This window comes from Etheostoma cragini, chromosome 10 (genome assembly GCF_013103735.1).
Source record: "Etheostoma cragini isolate CJK2018 chromosome 10, CSU_Ecrag_1.0, whole genome shotgun sequence".
In the NCBI taxonomy this organism is placed as follows: Eukaryota; Metazoa; Chordata; class Actinopteri; order Perciformes; family Percidae; genus Etheostoma; species Etheostoma cragini.
The window spans coordinates 13253482-13271001 of NC_048416.1; the positions used below are offsets into that span (position 1 = coordinate 13253482).

Here is a 17520-nt window from a genome sequence, read left to right on the forward strand (position 1 = left end):
GGTAGTGATTAATGCTTGAGGGAAAGGCTACTTAACAAACAGTATTCAACAAGCCTGCATAGGTGGTGAATAAATCTTTGAATATGGATATGGTTTGAGAGTGATTTAATGAGGTAATGAAATTTCTGAGAGCAGGTCTCTCTGGGTCTGAGGCCTGCAGACACATTGGAGCAACGAGAACGCCTACTAGAAGCATACAACTGCGCTACTGTTATCCTTAATGAAGAAAACCTCAAAAGAAATATGCATCTTCTCTCTTCCCTCTCGGAGAAAAAACTGTTATAGTGGCAACTTGTGAGAGACTGCAGAAGCATCACAGAGAGGCGTTTGCCATCAGTTCCCTTCAATCTGTGAGCAAAAATGACCTCAGAGCAAAAACATGTTACTGACACATGGTATCTGTGGAGGACAAATCTCCTTTTTACATTTAACAACTATTTTCTTTTTAACATTGCATTCTCAGCCACATTTCATTGTATGGCACTTCTTGTAGGGAGAGGTGCATAAGAAGACCGCAATGATACTTTGCAGGCGTGGACACAATTAATTTGGATTTATTTGGAATTATAAGTAAACAGTGCCAGTGCTTGCAAATTACTAAATTAATTTTCCAGCTCTCATAGATAGCTTTGTTTCTTTATATGTCTTGTCTTTTTCATTAGCACTACAAAGCAGCAAAGCCACATAAATAGGGAAATTACAGAAAAAAGGGGAAAAATTGACTTTCCTTATCCCCCTGTTTCCGCATGAAACCTAAGCTGCCAACTAATATTGCCAAAAGATTCTAAAAATTGCTTTGAAACATTAAACTCATGTTGAAAATGTGTGTCTCAGTGTTTATAATGGATCAACGACCTACCCTATCCCAATGTGTGCACGCATGTGATATTCTGGTGTGTACGAGAGAGAGAGAGAGTGTGTGTGTGTGTGTGTGTGTGTGTCTGTGTGTGTGTGTGTGTGTGTGTGTCTGTGTGTGTGTGTGTGTGTGTCTGTGTGTGTGTGTGTGTGTGTGTGTGTGTGTGTGTGTGTGTGTGTGTGTGTGTGTGTGTGGGAAAGGGAGAGTGATAGAGTGTGAGTATTGGCTTGGGGGTATAGTGTTATCGAGAGGCCATCTGTCTCCAGCTGGACCATTAGGTCTTCAGCTGTTCAGAATGTGCCACAGATCAGTCAGTCAGACAGGTACACAAACACGCACGAACAAACACACGAACGAACAAGGGGTCTTACAGCAGCAACTGTATGACAAATCAAGTTTGACTTTAGAGGTCAAAGGGGGATCTGCAGCCTCATTTTCACTTACAAGGCACAGCATAATGTTACTACTGCATCTGAGTGGCAAACGTAATCAAGGTAAACATTCAAAATAATCACTGCTACCAGAATTCAATTTCTAGCTTACAGAAAAAGCAGCTCATATTCTAATAAAAAAAAAAACAAGCTTTATACACTCCGATATCACCCTAACACAATAGTTTTGCAATTGTGTTATCAGCAGAAGTGCTCCTTGAATATAGACTGAGGCTGGATGTGACACAGCTCACACAAACTGGCGTGGACATTCGCCACTGAGCATATGGAAGGACCCCGGCTGCTGGCAGGAGGTGGTGATCTTCTGATCCCAGCCCTGCCAAGCCCAGCCGTGCTAGACAGCCCGACCACCGCCAAACTAGTCCAGACCAGACTGGACCAGTTAACACTCGGAGCTCTCAAGAGCCCATCTTTCTAGCCATGTTATTCAGAGATTCAACCACCTGAGGTAAGCCCAGGCTGCTCTGTGCCAGGCGGCTCGCCGTGGAGACAAGCCCATGGCGATGGACATGTTCATGGACATGAGGAGAGAGAAAAGTTGGCGTCTGTGGCCTCCTCTATTAGTGTGTCAGATGCCACACATGCACACACAGCTACACATGTTTTTCTTTTTCACTTAAAATTCACCTTCATTCATTATATAAATGGGACAAAAACAGAAAATATAGAAAACTTTGATGACCATCTGTCCTTGATATTAATATGAATCAAAGTAAAACATCCATCCCATGTCGCCCTAGGAATAAAATAGCTCAATTATCACAACATGAAGTACAATGCAAATGAAAACAGCTGACATGCTTTTGAATCCTTTTAATGGCTTTTTTCAAGTAATTCCTCACTCCAGTTTCCCCTTTCCATTCCCTTCCTCCTCCCTTTTTTTCTTGCTATCTCTTTCCCTCCCTACTTATCCCTGCTATATGGAGGCTTGTACATCCGTAAAATGCCGAGCTAGTCGTTCTACAGCTCAGCCACCCGGGGCACTCACTCATCCAGCTGGTAGCCCAGCCACAGAAGCTGCTTGCTATTGCTCAATCTTCACTATATGACATTTTGTGAATGGTGGGGGGAAATCAATCCAGGCAGTACAGGATGTTCATAATAGGTGGTGAGTAACTGCAGCATGATTCATGGCCATCCTCCTCAGAGAGCTGCCCTGTTCCTGCTCAATGGAACCGCTTTCACCCTTTCTTATACCGGCCTTTTTCCTACTCTCATTCTCCATCCTCTCTCTCTCTTCTTCTTTTCCGCAAAGGCTGGTTGATTTAAAAAAAACATTAATACTACATCTTAGACCTCTATACATATGGTTTTCTACCACACTAGTGCTGTGGATAATCTGATAAACCTTATCTAAGGATCAGTGGTGCTTGGCAGAGATAAACTTTAGCGGGCAATAGGTAGTGGCTGAATGAGTCTTGGGAAACGCACATATCATCATTGGGGCTAGTAGTTCAGTGAAAGGAAAGGACTACACTGAAGACATACCTGGATTAACTTGAATTAAGTTTCATAAAGCGCTTACACCATGTAAATAATATTATGATCCATGGTTTAGGTTATTGAGAATTCAGAGAGGCAGAGGGTACATCCTAAAATAAAAACGACATAAAACAGGACAAACACACATTCACACATATGCACACTCGTTTGCCTATGCTAATGACTGTGAATGAGTGTGAAAGAATTAATGGTTGAACCCACTTTCACATTGTCACCTTTTTATGAGAAAAGGTAGATGTCATAGTTCTGAGTTGTGGAAGCATTGGGAAAGAGGATTAACAATAGCTTAAAAAGCTTCATTTAATGTTTTTCTTCCACTTTTCATTTAAAAAAGACAGGATGTGTTTCACCTCCCAACTGCTTTGTCAAAGAGCTTAAAACTGAGGGTGAAAAGCCAATTCAAGAAAGCTCAATGGTAAATGTGGTAACATTGATTGTCTTTTTTCAAAGTTAAGCTGTTTTGCTAGGGAAACTGCAGTCATTATTCTTACATTTATTCTAACAAATGCCTGATTATTCTTGGAAAAATTTGAAAATCCACCCTTAGATCAACAACCAAGTATCACAAATGTTTAAATCACATTTTTAAAGAATCGATAGACAAAATTAACATTTTTTTGCACATTTCTAATTTCATTAAAAAAGGAATTTGGATAAAATTATACTATGAAGTATAAGTTGAAGAAAAAAGTAAATTTTCACCTGTGTTCTCCTCTACATTTGCATTCTCTGGTTCTGAAGTCTTCACGATCAATGTGAGACTGCTGTCTGCTAACACATCCATCAATACGGCTCAACGCTTCACCTCCTACGCATCATTTTGACTGTCCCACCTGTTGAAAGAGAGAGCCGGAGAAAAACAGAGAAGACAGAGAGAAATAGAAACCGAAGTGAGTATTAAAGGCATTATTAAAGGGTGACTGCCATGTGTCTATTACAGAATGACTTTAACAGCAGTACATTAGATTTAATTACAACAAAGACATACTAACACAAAGTTGCAGTATTTGAAGAAAATGCTTCAACCGTGATAGAGACATCAAAGAGGCCCTTGGGGCACCAAACAATCACTCATTTATTCTCTGTATCACAGATATTTTTCTAAGATGAATTTAAACTTTACCAACCAAGAAAGTACACGGAGAGTCACAGCTGAGATTACTATGGCAACTGTATGCCACACTATCCTATTTTAAGCTTCATTTAACATTTATAGCAGAGTTGTTAACCTATGCAAACCTTACATAGGCGGCTCTGAACATATTTGTTTATTATAATTAGTTGACTCCCTCCCTTCTGTGTGCCTCCGCATCATGAAAACCAACCCGGCTCAGAGAGGCCAGATTAAAGAAATGTGACTGGGGCAGTGACAGCCTACTGCGAACACTGACAATACTTTTCACTGTAGCAAGCGATGGTGAAAGTGGGGGTGCGGATGATTGATTGCATGTGTAGCAGGAGGCAGTGCACTGGGTACACAGTAACACAAAACAATACGTTAAGGTAAAGAGAGAAGAGCGTTTGAAGCCTCCTGAAATTGGGTGGGGTGGCACAGAGAAGAAGAAGCATATGAACCTTGTGTGAGCCATGAAAGTATAATGATGACACAAGTGACTCTGGGCCAGTAAGTGATGAACATTTGATGTTGTGGCCTCCTGCCTGTTTATATTGTTTTCTTTTTTCAGCTCCTGCAGTCCTTCTCTGAAGGAGTGGTGCTGCAGGATGACAAATGAGCCATGGGAGGGGATCTAATAACATGATCTCCTTGTGGTGTGAAAACGGTGGCTGGGAGATTAAGACAGACGGCAGACAATAAGACAAAGGTAGTGTGCGGCTGACTACAAACAACTCTTTCATCCTATTGCTTCTAAATGTCATTAGCTGTTCACTGACCTGAGCAGGGAGAGCTACCTGAAGGGAACCCCTGCTACAGCTTACAGTTGCATTCACATTGGCTCAGTGGGTAATTACCTCATGAGCCATCACATCTGCTCATGTGTGCAGCAGGTACAAGGACCCCGTAGGTAGACCCAGCCAGAACCCGCTCTTCTCTTCATGGAGACGTGCTATTATTCCTAAAGCCAGGCATAAGTGCACATGGCATTTACAGAGGTAAGAGATGTTTTTGAGGTTGTCTTGTATCACACTTGGCACACTGAGAAATTGAAATTCTGCATCTGGCAATAGATACATCCCCTTTCGACAAAGCATGAATTGGAATTGGATATCCCCTCGTGAACCAGCTGACCCAGATGAGCTAAGCCTGGACTTATCAATGCAGCAATCCTCAGATTAGAAAAAGTAAAAGTAAAAGTAGCACCTGCATAAAAATAGACTGTAGCCACAATCAGTGTGTATAAAGTCTATGGTCTCTAGAGTGACAGTGACACACCACACAGCTGGGATGCTGGTGAGTCTACAGAGGTCCTGCCAGAGTTGAGCGCCTAGAGCTGCTTGTGGATGTGTAGCAGGGTCTCCGCATGTGTGTATGTGTGTGTATGTGTTTATGCCCCATTGCATGTGTGGTAGACAAAGCCCCAAGGCTGAGGATCCACAGCAACAGCATCCACTGGCAGAGGCTGCAAACATAAAATCACATGAAGAGTGAGAGAGGGAGAGAGAAAATGAAATCCAGGCATTTCACAACACTTCCAACAACACCCCTCCTGCCAGCCAGCTCCAATGCCTCAAATGTGTTTATTTTCCACATTATTCATGGTTTTCCTGTACGCTCCCCCTCTCCCTCCCTTTACCATCTCCACCACTCTGTCAAGACCTGACGAGAGGCCATTTCAATAATGAAGATGGACTAACTGCAATAGAGAGTGCACATAAATTGGAGCTACAGCCAACAAGCATGTCCAATTTGCCAAGCGGTTAAGCCTGATGTCTGGGTGCAGCTTTAAGAGAGCACCGCGGCTGCCGTCAACAGGTTTGTGCCGACCTGACTCATCCATCCACATCATTAATACTTCACAGAGGGCACCATCATTTAACTCTGCAGCGGGAAACCGCTCTTTAAACGCCACACATTAGGGCACATAATCACTGTGCACTCATTTCTGCAGCATTCAGCAGGTGTAGGAAAATGGCTAGCACATCTGACCTCACCATTGTTCTTGCGTGTGCGCTGAGGTTCTATGCACAATGAGAACCAGAAATAGAGACAAAGAGCAGAGAGTGGGGATAGCCAAACAGAATGATTAGGATTTGATTCATCCTTTTAAGCCCTCCTCCACTTCCTCTACACACCATGTGTTAATGTGCAAGCTGGATAACAAGATAAGAACATGTTTACTCGCTCTATATGGAACGTATCTGCACCACAATCTAATTCCTGCAAGCCTCTTCCCGGATCCCCGTTTCACGGCATTTCTCCATGATTCGATTGCATTTCTCTCCAGTGAAGCGGCAACTAGAGGAATGGCTGGACTGGGATTGTGTATAATTGCCGAAAATACGAATCAAGGTCCCACAGCAGTAGTATATGTCAGTACAAAGGGCCCATTGTGTCAACAGAGGGAAAGAGTCAGGGGCCGAGGAATAGATCCCCAACAGAGGAGCTCTGAAAGAGGGCATAGCGCCACAGGGAACTATGATCCAAACAGACAGCGCTGAAATGGCGGCTCCTCTTTTCAACACAGGTATACAGTGTCAGAGCAAGTTCCTCAGCTGACTGCGGACAGGCAGAGCAACCAGCCTCACACGCAACTCATTGTAATACTCATGAGCTTGTAAGCTGGCAGCAATACATGGTCTAGTACAGAGAAACACAAATCCAATACAGATACAGGTACACAGAAACGCATAGAATAAATCACAGAATTAAACGGTATGTTCTTGTCTTTGAACTTGAAGGCCAGAGGTTCTAAATTTAGGTGGAAAACATTCATGCAGAGCTACCCTATGAACAAAATGATGTTCTTTTAAGAGAAGCTGAGACTCTTTCATGTCCTGTCCTACTAGTGTGAAGAAGGCAGACATTCTCCAACACCCAGAGACAAGCTACGGATCTAAGATCTAAGGGCAAGGCTCGGATTGAGGGAGAACATGCAACCTCCAAACAGATAGGCCTGTGCTGTCTTGATATCTGGCAGCAGTGCTTTCCACTAAGCCATCAAGCCACCTCATTTGTTTCTCTATCCCTGTCATTGTCTAATTGGCAGGTAGACTGTAGAGCTGTCATTGTCATTGCTATTGTCTGTGTTGGGTAGATGATGTCTTACAATATGTTCCTTCTATGTTGCAGAAGAAGCAGCAACTCTCTGGTTCCCTCCCCCTGTCTCTTTCTGTTCCGCCCTCACAAACACGAGCATTGTTCAGACGAAGGTCAACAGGCCTCCTCACAACTGATATGTCAGAGCTCTCCTCTTCTGAGGACACAGACACACTGGGCCAACCTCAAAGAAGCCGCGCTGTCAACAGTCGACAGATCAAACACTTTGCATTACCTCACGTCTGTTGAATGTTTCAGTTGAACATACCGCGCAGGCCACCGCCAGCTGTTCTTATGTTATGTGCCTGCACGAGTGGAAATAACAAGTGAGGTATCAGTGTTTGTTATTAGAATTGGTCGACATGGCTGAAATCAATAGCACAATTTTAACAATAGTTTTTTTTAGTATCAATATATTACAGGCTATATTACAATGTGGCACACATCAGAATTACATGAAATAATCAGACACCTTCTTTAACTGTTGGTTTTAACCACTTAGAGGCAATGCAGTTTAAGTGCTAGCAAAACATGCTAATTTACACATCCAGCAGAGAATTCATTTGGCGTCCTGTTTTGTACAATATTCACCCTTATAACTCTATTTTGCAACTTTGTTTGTTTGGTGCTAAGCAGGTAGTGTACAGTACAGTGCATTTTTCAGAAGCCAAACAGTGAAACCAAAACCAGGTGTTAAAGGCTCTATAAAGCTTAAGAGTCAGTTAATGATTTCCTGTTGGTTCATTACTGAAAGTGACTCCTTTTTACAAGTAGTCACTTAATTAAATGTTAATATAAAATATTGATGATAGCTGCTTTAAATAACAATTAGTTTTCTTATTTTATAATTCCAATTCTGTCATGACTCATGTGGGCGGCAGTAGCTCAGTGGCTGAAGAGATGCCAGTTCACCTCCTGCGCAATGCTGGGGTAAAGCATGAAACCCCCAATTGCTCAGAGCTGGAAACAAATCATGATTTTAAGTTTTTATTGTTTCACACTCCAAGTGTGTTCAGTGATTTATATAGAATCCCATTATTTGAATTTTTGGTTGGAATAAAAATAAAAACAAAAAGAAAGATTACCGCTTTTTTTTGTGTGTGGCCACACATGCTCAACAACAGAGAGCTCCAGACCCAACTGGTGGCTACGTGTGTCAGGGCCTATGATAGCTACAGCATGTGGTATCTGAATTGTGCCGATGTTTTCATTTCAATCACCTCTCCACACCTGTTGAGTCTTTCATTAAGATTGCTTGTCAGGTAAATTTATGCTGGAGCTAGACAGATCTTGATAATTTTGTCTCTGACACATAAAGAGAGAGAGAGAGAGAGAAACAGAGAGAGAGAGAGAGAGAGAGAGAGAGAGAGAGAGAGAAACAAAAATCTTTATCTCTATATATTAATTCAATGGTGCCTTCTACATGGGATTCTGTCACTGTGTGTCTTCTCCATCAGCTGTTTGGTGCTGTTTTTGATCAAACATCACCAAAAATTCCTGACATGGCCATGGTGACAGCAGAGATATGGTATCCGCTTGAGATAATCATCGTCAATCACAGGCTGCTGAAGAGCTCAGGAAGCATCTGATGTAGAGATTTACTGTGATTCAGGATTATAGAGCTGGATCTTTATCAGCACAGCACAACCTGCAGAGCCAGATCTGGACAACTGTAACAACACCGTTACCTCTAACGCCTCAGTCTGCTGAAAGTGCAGGCCTCTGATTGTTCATCAGAATCAGGCTTTTTCCTGGGAGACTGTACAGTCTATTAGAATTTTTTTGTCAATGAGATCGTGGTTCTGCTCAGATACATTCTATGACAGACACTTCTGGCAGGATTGGATCCTAGCTCAGTATGTGGCTTCAGAGATGAATGGATTTTAACTCTTTCATCTGCATTTATTTATCTTTTAGCTTACATTTGCTGTTTTCACCACCATTTTAAGGGAGTCAAGTTTTTTGGATCCTAACTAACTAATACATGTGCTGTTGTTTCCGTTATAATAACAGCATAACATTTCCTTTTCCCATAATTTCTCAATTTGTCTGCTTTGAAGACATCTTTCAAAATTCCATATTGAAATCAGGTGATGATCAAACCATATCCATGACAACTGAGCAACTCCATATACTGAGACATTGAAACTAAACTGAAATAGTTCAACCTTGTGTTGAGATTTTTGTTATTGTCAAGCTGCTACTTACAAGGTCAACAATGAGCATTCAGACTTGAGTCCCTAGTTCCTTGTTGTTGTGGTTGTTATGTGGGGATTGCCTCCACATGAGCATCTTAATTTAGCATATTTTCAACAACTTAATTTGGCTTTAAATTGAAAAAGGAGTCCTACAAATAAAGTTGGGACCCAAAAACTGTACATAGTGAGGTCCCCGACAATTTGTCCAACTACTTAAAGCTTCAGAGACAATCACTATGGAACAAGAGGCAGCTCAACAGATTTGATCCTTTTTAGATTCAAGAGTTTTTATATATGGCTGCAATTGAAGGGAATAACATAATAATAATATTAATAATAATAATAATAGAGACATTTTAAGCAAACTATGAAGAAATTGCTAGCAAACAGTCTCTCCGAATTGGCAACTGTCGGTCTTGCCAGACTTCAGGGGCGGGACTAGAAGGGGGGCACTAGGTGGCACCTGCCCTCCCTGTAATATGACTCCCCCCCCCCAATAGAAAATGTGTATTATATTCTGATATACAATTGTTTTCAAAATGAAAACAAGTGAAATTAATATTTGAATGTTAAGTGTTTTGTTTAGCAGAATTACTTTATGTTGTTCTATCCTTTACAATATTTCCTATATTTCTAAGCAGATATCCTATGCTGTATTCTGATTAAATGCCCCCCTTCCCCCTCCCCATGACTGATTATTGGTCCCCCCGTGTGTCACCCCACTTAACAAATCCGGAAATTGCCAATGCCAGGCTTGACTTGATAGGTGTATGTGATAACATGATATCTATCTATCTATCTATCTATCTATCTATCTATCTATCTGTCTATCTATCTTTCTTTTTTTCTTTTGTGGAACATGAGCTCCAAGCACCAGCATTCACTGTTAATAAGGCTCCGTTTGACTGTGAGCAAACTGAAATCCAGCTGTGATTTCTTTGAGGTTCTCGCCAGAACACAGACTGGAATGGCTTTCTATGTTTGATAGTGTATATGTACGTTTGGTAAGGGTTCTAAAGTAATATTTTATGCACGATTTTGATCAAGCTTTCCTGTATCTTGGTAAATTGGTAGTTATTACTAGGACAGACAAGGCAGGACATGATTATGGAAGATAAAATTAAGTATGTATGTATATTTTTCAAAACCCAAGCAACCGCTTAATAGCTTGTATGTAGCTCCCTGCATAAATCCTCCATATGCAAATAGCTTTTAGAAATAGTTTAAGAACATTCTGCTAAGCTTTGCCACAACACAATGTTAAACTACCAATAATAAAGTACTAATTCTTCACAACATCGTCAAACTTAGTCAAGGGTTTGACACAAAAATATGAACATCTGTAAATTGTGATTCCTGCAATACTGATCCCTGGAGAAAATATTGCCTTTTATGGCTGCTTTTATTGAACTTAAAAACGGTAAAACAAATCAACACTGAAAACACTTTGAACTGTGAAAGGTCCCTTAGTACTATTCCTGTTTGAACTTTTTTTTCATTCTGAACGGAAGACAAATTTTGTGTTTAAGAAAAGTTTGTTTGCGAAACATAATGTGCAAAATAATTATTTTCTTGATTACATTTTTTGGAACCAAAATCGTAATCCCAATTAAAATCTGATTAATTGCACAGCCCTATTGCCTTTGCAATACATACAATGTTTACATTCATTTTATTTTGAGGCTGTCAGTGGACGAACATCCTTGACAATCCTTCACATTTACACCTTATTGCTGAACTGAATTGATGTTGCTATTTAATACCTTGTCTTGACAACTATTGCATTATATTATATTTTCCAAGTGTATTTTAGACGTGTCTGTCTTCTTGTGTCAGCAATTTAGTAAGGGAAAGCCATTACAGGTTTATCCTCCAATTCAGGTCTGTGTATGTCGGCTATTTATTATTCCACAGATAAAAACTTGATAACAGTTGTGCGCTTTAAACAAGACAAAATGCATTTAAAATTATTGAAGTTATTATTTTAAGACTTTCCAGATGATTAAGATGTTCTAGGCTTGGTGATATTTCTCAAGTATTTAATACCATCAAAATATAACAGAAGGAGATGGTGGATGCATGTAATGATTCTCAAAGTTTAACTTTACATACATGCAGACAAAATTGTTGATAAATAATATTCTGTGTACAGTGCATGCTGTACATGATGGATAACCTTTAAATTGTTACATATCTGCTTCTCTGATTAAGTTTTGCACAACCCGATCTCTCCAACAGTGAGGAGAGGACAGACAGAGATAGGGAGAGGAGACAAATAAGCAGAGGGAAGGTCAAGAGTGAGGAGAGAAACAAGCGATTACAATGTTTCACTGCATGCCACCAGAGACTGCTGCTGCATGTGTTTACAATGCTGTTTCATTCATACATACACAGATGATCAGTCAAAACTGATTTTTAGCTCCTGTTAAAAACAAGAAATACAAAAATGATGGAGTCTAAATGGGGATGGGGCACTACTGGTGAATGGCAGAGAGAAGAGTGGCAATAAGGTGGGTAGTAGGCGAGGTGTTAAAAGTTGATTGGGTTATTAAAGGTCACATAGTCAGGCCTCATCAGTTGTCCCAATGGAGCACGAGAAGCAGCTCAGGGCTTCAGCACTGCTGCTAATGAGACAGAAGCAATGGCATTCTCACTAACATATGGCTATATCCTGCTCCCATGTACATGGGACATGAGCGTGCACGTGAGTACCCATTTAAAGTGATGACGATAACAAAAAGATATCTCGACAAGCCTGAGGTTGGTGTAACAAGCACCGCACAAGAACACACAGTGAGACTGGGTTAGGCATGTAAAGCAAAATTATTTGATCAAAGAGATTGGGAATGCATACGTTTTTAACATGTGTTTGTACTATACAGCAAGCACAACACACACACGTTTGCACACGATAAACTTTCACATTGCAGATTCATTTGCTCATTTGAACAAATCTGTTTGGTTCTCCCACTGCTCTTCAGGGGTCAGTCTTATGAAACGATTGCATATTTAATGAGGCTCCACATACATGCTCACAGACACGTTCAAACACACACACACACACACCCACACACACACACACACACATTCCCATAAACACTCATTACGTACACAGTGCTCCCACTCAGTACAGTTAAAAACATGCTGATGTATGAGTAACTGCTGATAAATACAGAAGATGCATCCACCCCCCAGGAACACAGAGCCAAAAACAATCATGGAACGTCTGACTGATACACACAAAGCCACAAACACTTGCTGTGCATCCATCGACTAATCTTTACTGCAACAGTGAAAAAAGGTCATCCGTCAGAGATCCAATTATCATATTTCCAACAGGTGCATTTATTAGAGCCATGCTTCGTTTGCTTTGCTGAATCTAAATTTGGCTGGGGGGGTTGGAGGCCATTACACCGCAGTGATCAGTGCTAATAAAGCAACATAATGTCCTGAAGGTTTACATGCCTGCAAAGGCACTCTGTCTCTGCCACAATAATACATGTCAGACGCATTATGGGTTAAAGTGATCAATATTTTTTTATTACCACCACTCTGTCCTACCTCTCGTACATCAGCTCCAGAATAATTGACAGTTATGCAATTTTAAGGGCTACTGCCTTTCTTTTCTTCACAAGTGAGCATGTGTGTCTGTATGTGGGCTCCTTACTATAAATGACCATGTGGCAGCATGTGGCTAGAGAGATATGTGTCTGACTGTGCAGCAGTGCATTTGTGTATAGACTGTGTGCGTGTGTGGGTGTAGACTGTTCATGTAAAAATTAATGTTAGTCACTCATCATCAGTGTTTGGGAGTAACTAGTTACATGTAACAGCGTTACGTAAATTAATCCTTTACAGTTACATGGAAAAACAGTGTAATTAAATTACAGTTACCTATGATAATGTTCATAATTACACTGAGGTTTACATCTAAATATTTTTTGGAAAAAGATATATGTTGAAGAATATTAATTTTGTTGCTTTGCATGTTTTCATGTGCACAATGCCCCCTTGGCCATTTTCAGCCACAGCAGTTTAGTAAAGTTTGATGCAGTTTTTATGCTTTTGATTAGTTCCCCTGTCTGAATTTGCAGCGCCACCAGTCGAACAGTTAAATTGCCTTTCTAACTGTTTGAGAGTCGCCTCTATGGCTACGGCTAAAAACATATTTCAGTGCTGGAAATAAAAAAACAACAACAACATGTCATACAAAAATCTGATAAGGATTCAAACTAAACTGTGCAATGCAAATAATGTTTGCCAGCGGAAATATCTGCAGGTGTGTAAGTTAAGTAAGCTTACAGTAACTGCAAGAAGTCATGTCAAATAAAGTAGGGAAGACATGCCTAACTTCCGTGTGACACACCGGGCTTCCAATGGGTATTGCTGATATTTATTTTAGCACCATATTTTGCTAGGTACATATGCCCTGATATTTTTGGTTTGTTATGATTTTAAATCTGTGACCTCAAATTTATCTCTTTTTTTTAAAGTGCTGTAGTCTGACTTTGTGGTGGCTATTCTTCAAAATGAAATTATGCTGATTTTAATGAAGGACTTTAAAAAGATTTACACTACTATAACTTTTTGAATATGGTAACTTGTAATCGGTAACCTATTACATTTCCAAAGTAACCTTCCTAACACTGCTCATAATAAGAAGCCCAGAAAGGTGAGAATGGATCACAGGGAAAGGGCATCAGAACAAGAAGTGATGATGGTCGCTATGGTGCTGGCCTCCATGGTAGCACAGCTGAGAGAACAGCGGAGACGGTGAAAGAAAGCAAAATCACACTCAATATCAGTGTTGGTTACACCTGCCATCAATGGCTAATCAATAGAGCAGTGCACCTATGGAAGGAGTGTTCCATTAAGTCTGTGGGTCAATGTGTTTGCCAGCAGATAGCACTGGTTTATTTTCTCTGACACTTGTCCCCAGTCCGATACCCCACATGCTGTATTAGCTGCCCTGCTTGGCTCCAATGATGCCGGTTATCACTGATAAACCCCTAGTCCTATCACTCATGGACTCTTGGAAGGCAGAGCATGCGCACATACGACCTATGACCTCTGACCCAAGATGACCCTCAGTTAATGAGTTGTGTGTGTTTACCAAACATCTGCCTCACTTGCATCATTACTCTACTGTCTGACAAACATAATTGATTTTTCTCTTTACGTCATTGTTTGGTTGTAATTAATATGAAAATTGTGCAGGCTGTAGTGGCTCTGACACATTAAGACTGTGTGATCTTCTTCATTTGTGTCAATGTGAGAAAGCGTGTGGGTGTATTTGGTTCACTATATCTTTGTGTAAAAGATGCATTTATAACACAGACACAAACTATTAATGAGTTATGGTGCAGAGGTGGGCTAAATATTAAGCAAGATTACTTACAGGCAGAAAACTGCAGCCAAATTTCCACTACCCTATACAATATTGGCTAGTTTGAATAAACTGTGGGTTTAATTTTTTTACATCAGTGGCCATTTGTCCTTTGGTTGATATTTCTTTTTTGTTGGTGGCAAGCTCTTTTGTCAGCACGTACATGTCATCACTACAAAGGCTGACAAACAGAATGTGAGAACATGAACGCAACACAAGAGCTGGTAATGAATGAAATGACCTCTGAATGCTGCACCTACAGCAGCCCCTTCTCATCACCGCCACACACACACACACACACACACACACACACACACACACACACACACACACACACACACACACACACACACACACACACACACACACACACACACACACACACACAAGCTGGAACCTGCCAATTATTCTGTACTTTACTAGACCCTTGCACCATCGGAGGTGTGATTGGAATAACAACCATGCTCTGAACCACGCAACTCTCCATTCTCTGTAGGGCAGCACTGAACCAGCAGGGGAAGACGAGATGGTGGCGGCATTGAGGAAGAGGATGTGTATGAGACAGAGGAAGAGGAGAGGGAGAGAAAGCAAAAAGCCAAGGATTACATGATGAAGGAGAGGAAGGCGGGGAAAGGGGAAGAAGTCAAAGCCGGGGCTCCCTGGCAACATGCAGAAGCAGAGGCAGTGTGAGAGTGAGTGCTGTCTGAGTGACACTCACTCTCATATCCCCCCCTCTGGGGAAATAACCCCCTTAATCCAGCATGCTCTTTCAGATAGACAAGATCACCCTTCTTCTCCCGGCAAGGATATGAAATGCTTCCCCTTGTGATTCAAATACCAGGGATGAGGGCTGGAAATCAAAAAGACAACATTGTGACGTGGCGCAGCTAGAGAAAGACATCAATGCCCTCGTCTCCTCCTCTCCGGCAGCTGACTCGCTGCCACAAAAAGAAGCACAAAGTCATTGGTTAGCGCTGGAGGAAGTGGCCTGCCATTGGCTTGTTTGTTGGGAGGTGGCACAACATTGGTGTTAGGAGGCACAATATTAGAGAGTGCTGCGCCTTTTACTCTAAACACCGGATTTTCATAGGACAAAGAAACAGTATTTTATGTTAGAATATTTGTGTATTATGCTACAATATAATATGCAGTTTTTTTCTTCTTTCTTTCTAACTGAAAATCATCTACTAAATCCTTCCTGCTGTTTTAAATGCCTGTAGCCCCTTTTAGTAATATCCTTTTTAATAAGCACACACAATGTGACAAACACTCAAAGACCGAGTTAATTAACAGTACACAGCACTGGATGGACCACGGAATCAATAAAGTAAAGGCGGGCCGCAGCAGGCCGAGCGGCAGGACCCGCCTACCACGCAGCCTTTCAGTGTAAACCAAGGGAGGTCTTTTTCTCTCCATACTGGTAAATCACTCCACAGCCAGGCTGCTTGGCACACAGAGCAAACTGCAGAGCTAGGCCAACACAGTGTGATATTATATTAGCATTACAAAGGCTTTCCCACCATCTGTGACACACAGTGGAAAAAAAATCACTTTTCTGTTTCCAAGCTCTGCGTGCTGATGTTTCCATAGGTTCTTTGAGGAGGGCTGATGGGAGTGTGGCTGGGGATGACAAACGAAACATGTGTTTATTACAGCCCCTCTGACACGTGTGATTCACCTCCAGTTCAGTAGATACAGTATAGGTAACATGCTCAAAGCCTTATGCTTATTGAAAGCCTTCTAACTTCAGCTCAGGGTTAACAAATAAGATTATTCCCTGTTATCATAAACCTATCAATGTTGCACTATGTGGCATAGCTACTTTGATTCAAAGAGATGGGCTGGGTTTATGATCATTTCTAGCATTGCGTATGATTAAAAAAAATCCATTAAGTGCTATGTTCTCCTGTGTGAGAGCAGATAGAGTTCTGGACTTCACTCAGCGGCCTAAGGGAATGAATAGACTTGGCTCATCCACACAACTCTCCTTGTTTTCCACTGTAGCCTGTTGTCACTAGCCCCTGGTCGCACGCCAGTCGCCTACTTGGCAGGGAGAGGTGCTGTACAAAGCAACTGGCAGGTCTGGTAAATAATGCTGATGGAGTGTGATAGAGAGAGAAGCATCTCCTTTATTCCACACAGCTACTCTATCTGTTTCAGCAGAAAGAAGAGGAGAGACAATTGCCTACTGCTTTTTTTCACAATCCATTCGACTGGAGAAGCAGAAAAAAACGACCTAGCTCCTCTTTTGTGTTATCTTTCATGGTGTTTGCCAGCTTAAGAAAAACCAATACCCCTCAACCAATGACTTACCAGAATACCCAGCACTGCAGGAGCAGACAACCTGCCAACAGCTGGGAATTACAGTTGAAACTTCATGCATACAATTACACAGATGAAGGAGGGACAAGTGGACAATAGCAATGCAGCGTTGAGGGGAAACACTCATCCAGGCAATCACGCAAAGCCCACTACTTAGTTAGTGAAACAGGATAGAGAGAGAGAGTGAAAGCGACAGACATGATAATCATAGTGACTTCATAGTTTAAGGTTTGGCACCAGAAACACGATCAGCGTCCTCTGTACATATACTGACTTCTTTAACCTAAAGTGCAGTCACTGTAATAAAGAAGTAGATTTCCATGCATTGCTGTCAGAGTTTGTGTATGTGGCTTTATACTTGCCGAGGCTTTGCCAAAACGGAAACAGGACCAGAAATCTCGCCAATAGCATTGCTCATTATCCCCATTCACTAAACCTACATCCCACCATCAATGCCTCCTGTGTGGGGACATTAAGAAGCCATACAGCTTACCAGAGGCTATATCTAATAGGAGAGAAAACCCTGCATAGTCTATGTGCACACATTCAGTAGCAGTGGGCAAAGGAAGCCGGAATACTAATCAGTG

The 17520-nt window shown here is 41.3% G+C and overlaps 1 protein-coding gene across 3 annotated transcripts in view; it reads right to left on the reverse strand.

Annotated features, from left to right (window-relative positions):
• Positions 1–17520, reverse strand: part of nexmifb (neurite extension and migration factor b) — a 51109-nt gene that overhangs the window by 8449 nt on the left and 25140 nt on the right. For all 3 annotated transcript variants that reach the window (XR_004658262.1, XM_034883788.1, XM_034883789.1), the window contains exon 2: positions 3514–3644. Coding sequence is in view for 2 of the 3 variants with exons in the window: in XM_034883788.1 (XP_034739679.1) it covers positions 3514–3595 (82 nt within the window). In the remaining variant the exon portion in view is untranslated. The remainder of the gene's footprint in view (positions 1–3513; positions 3645–17520) is intronic.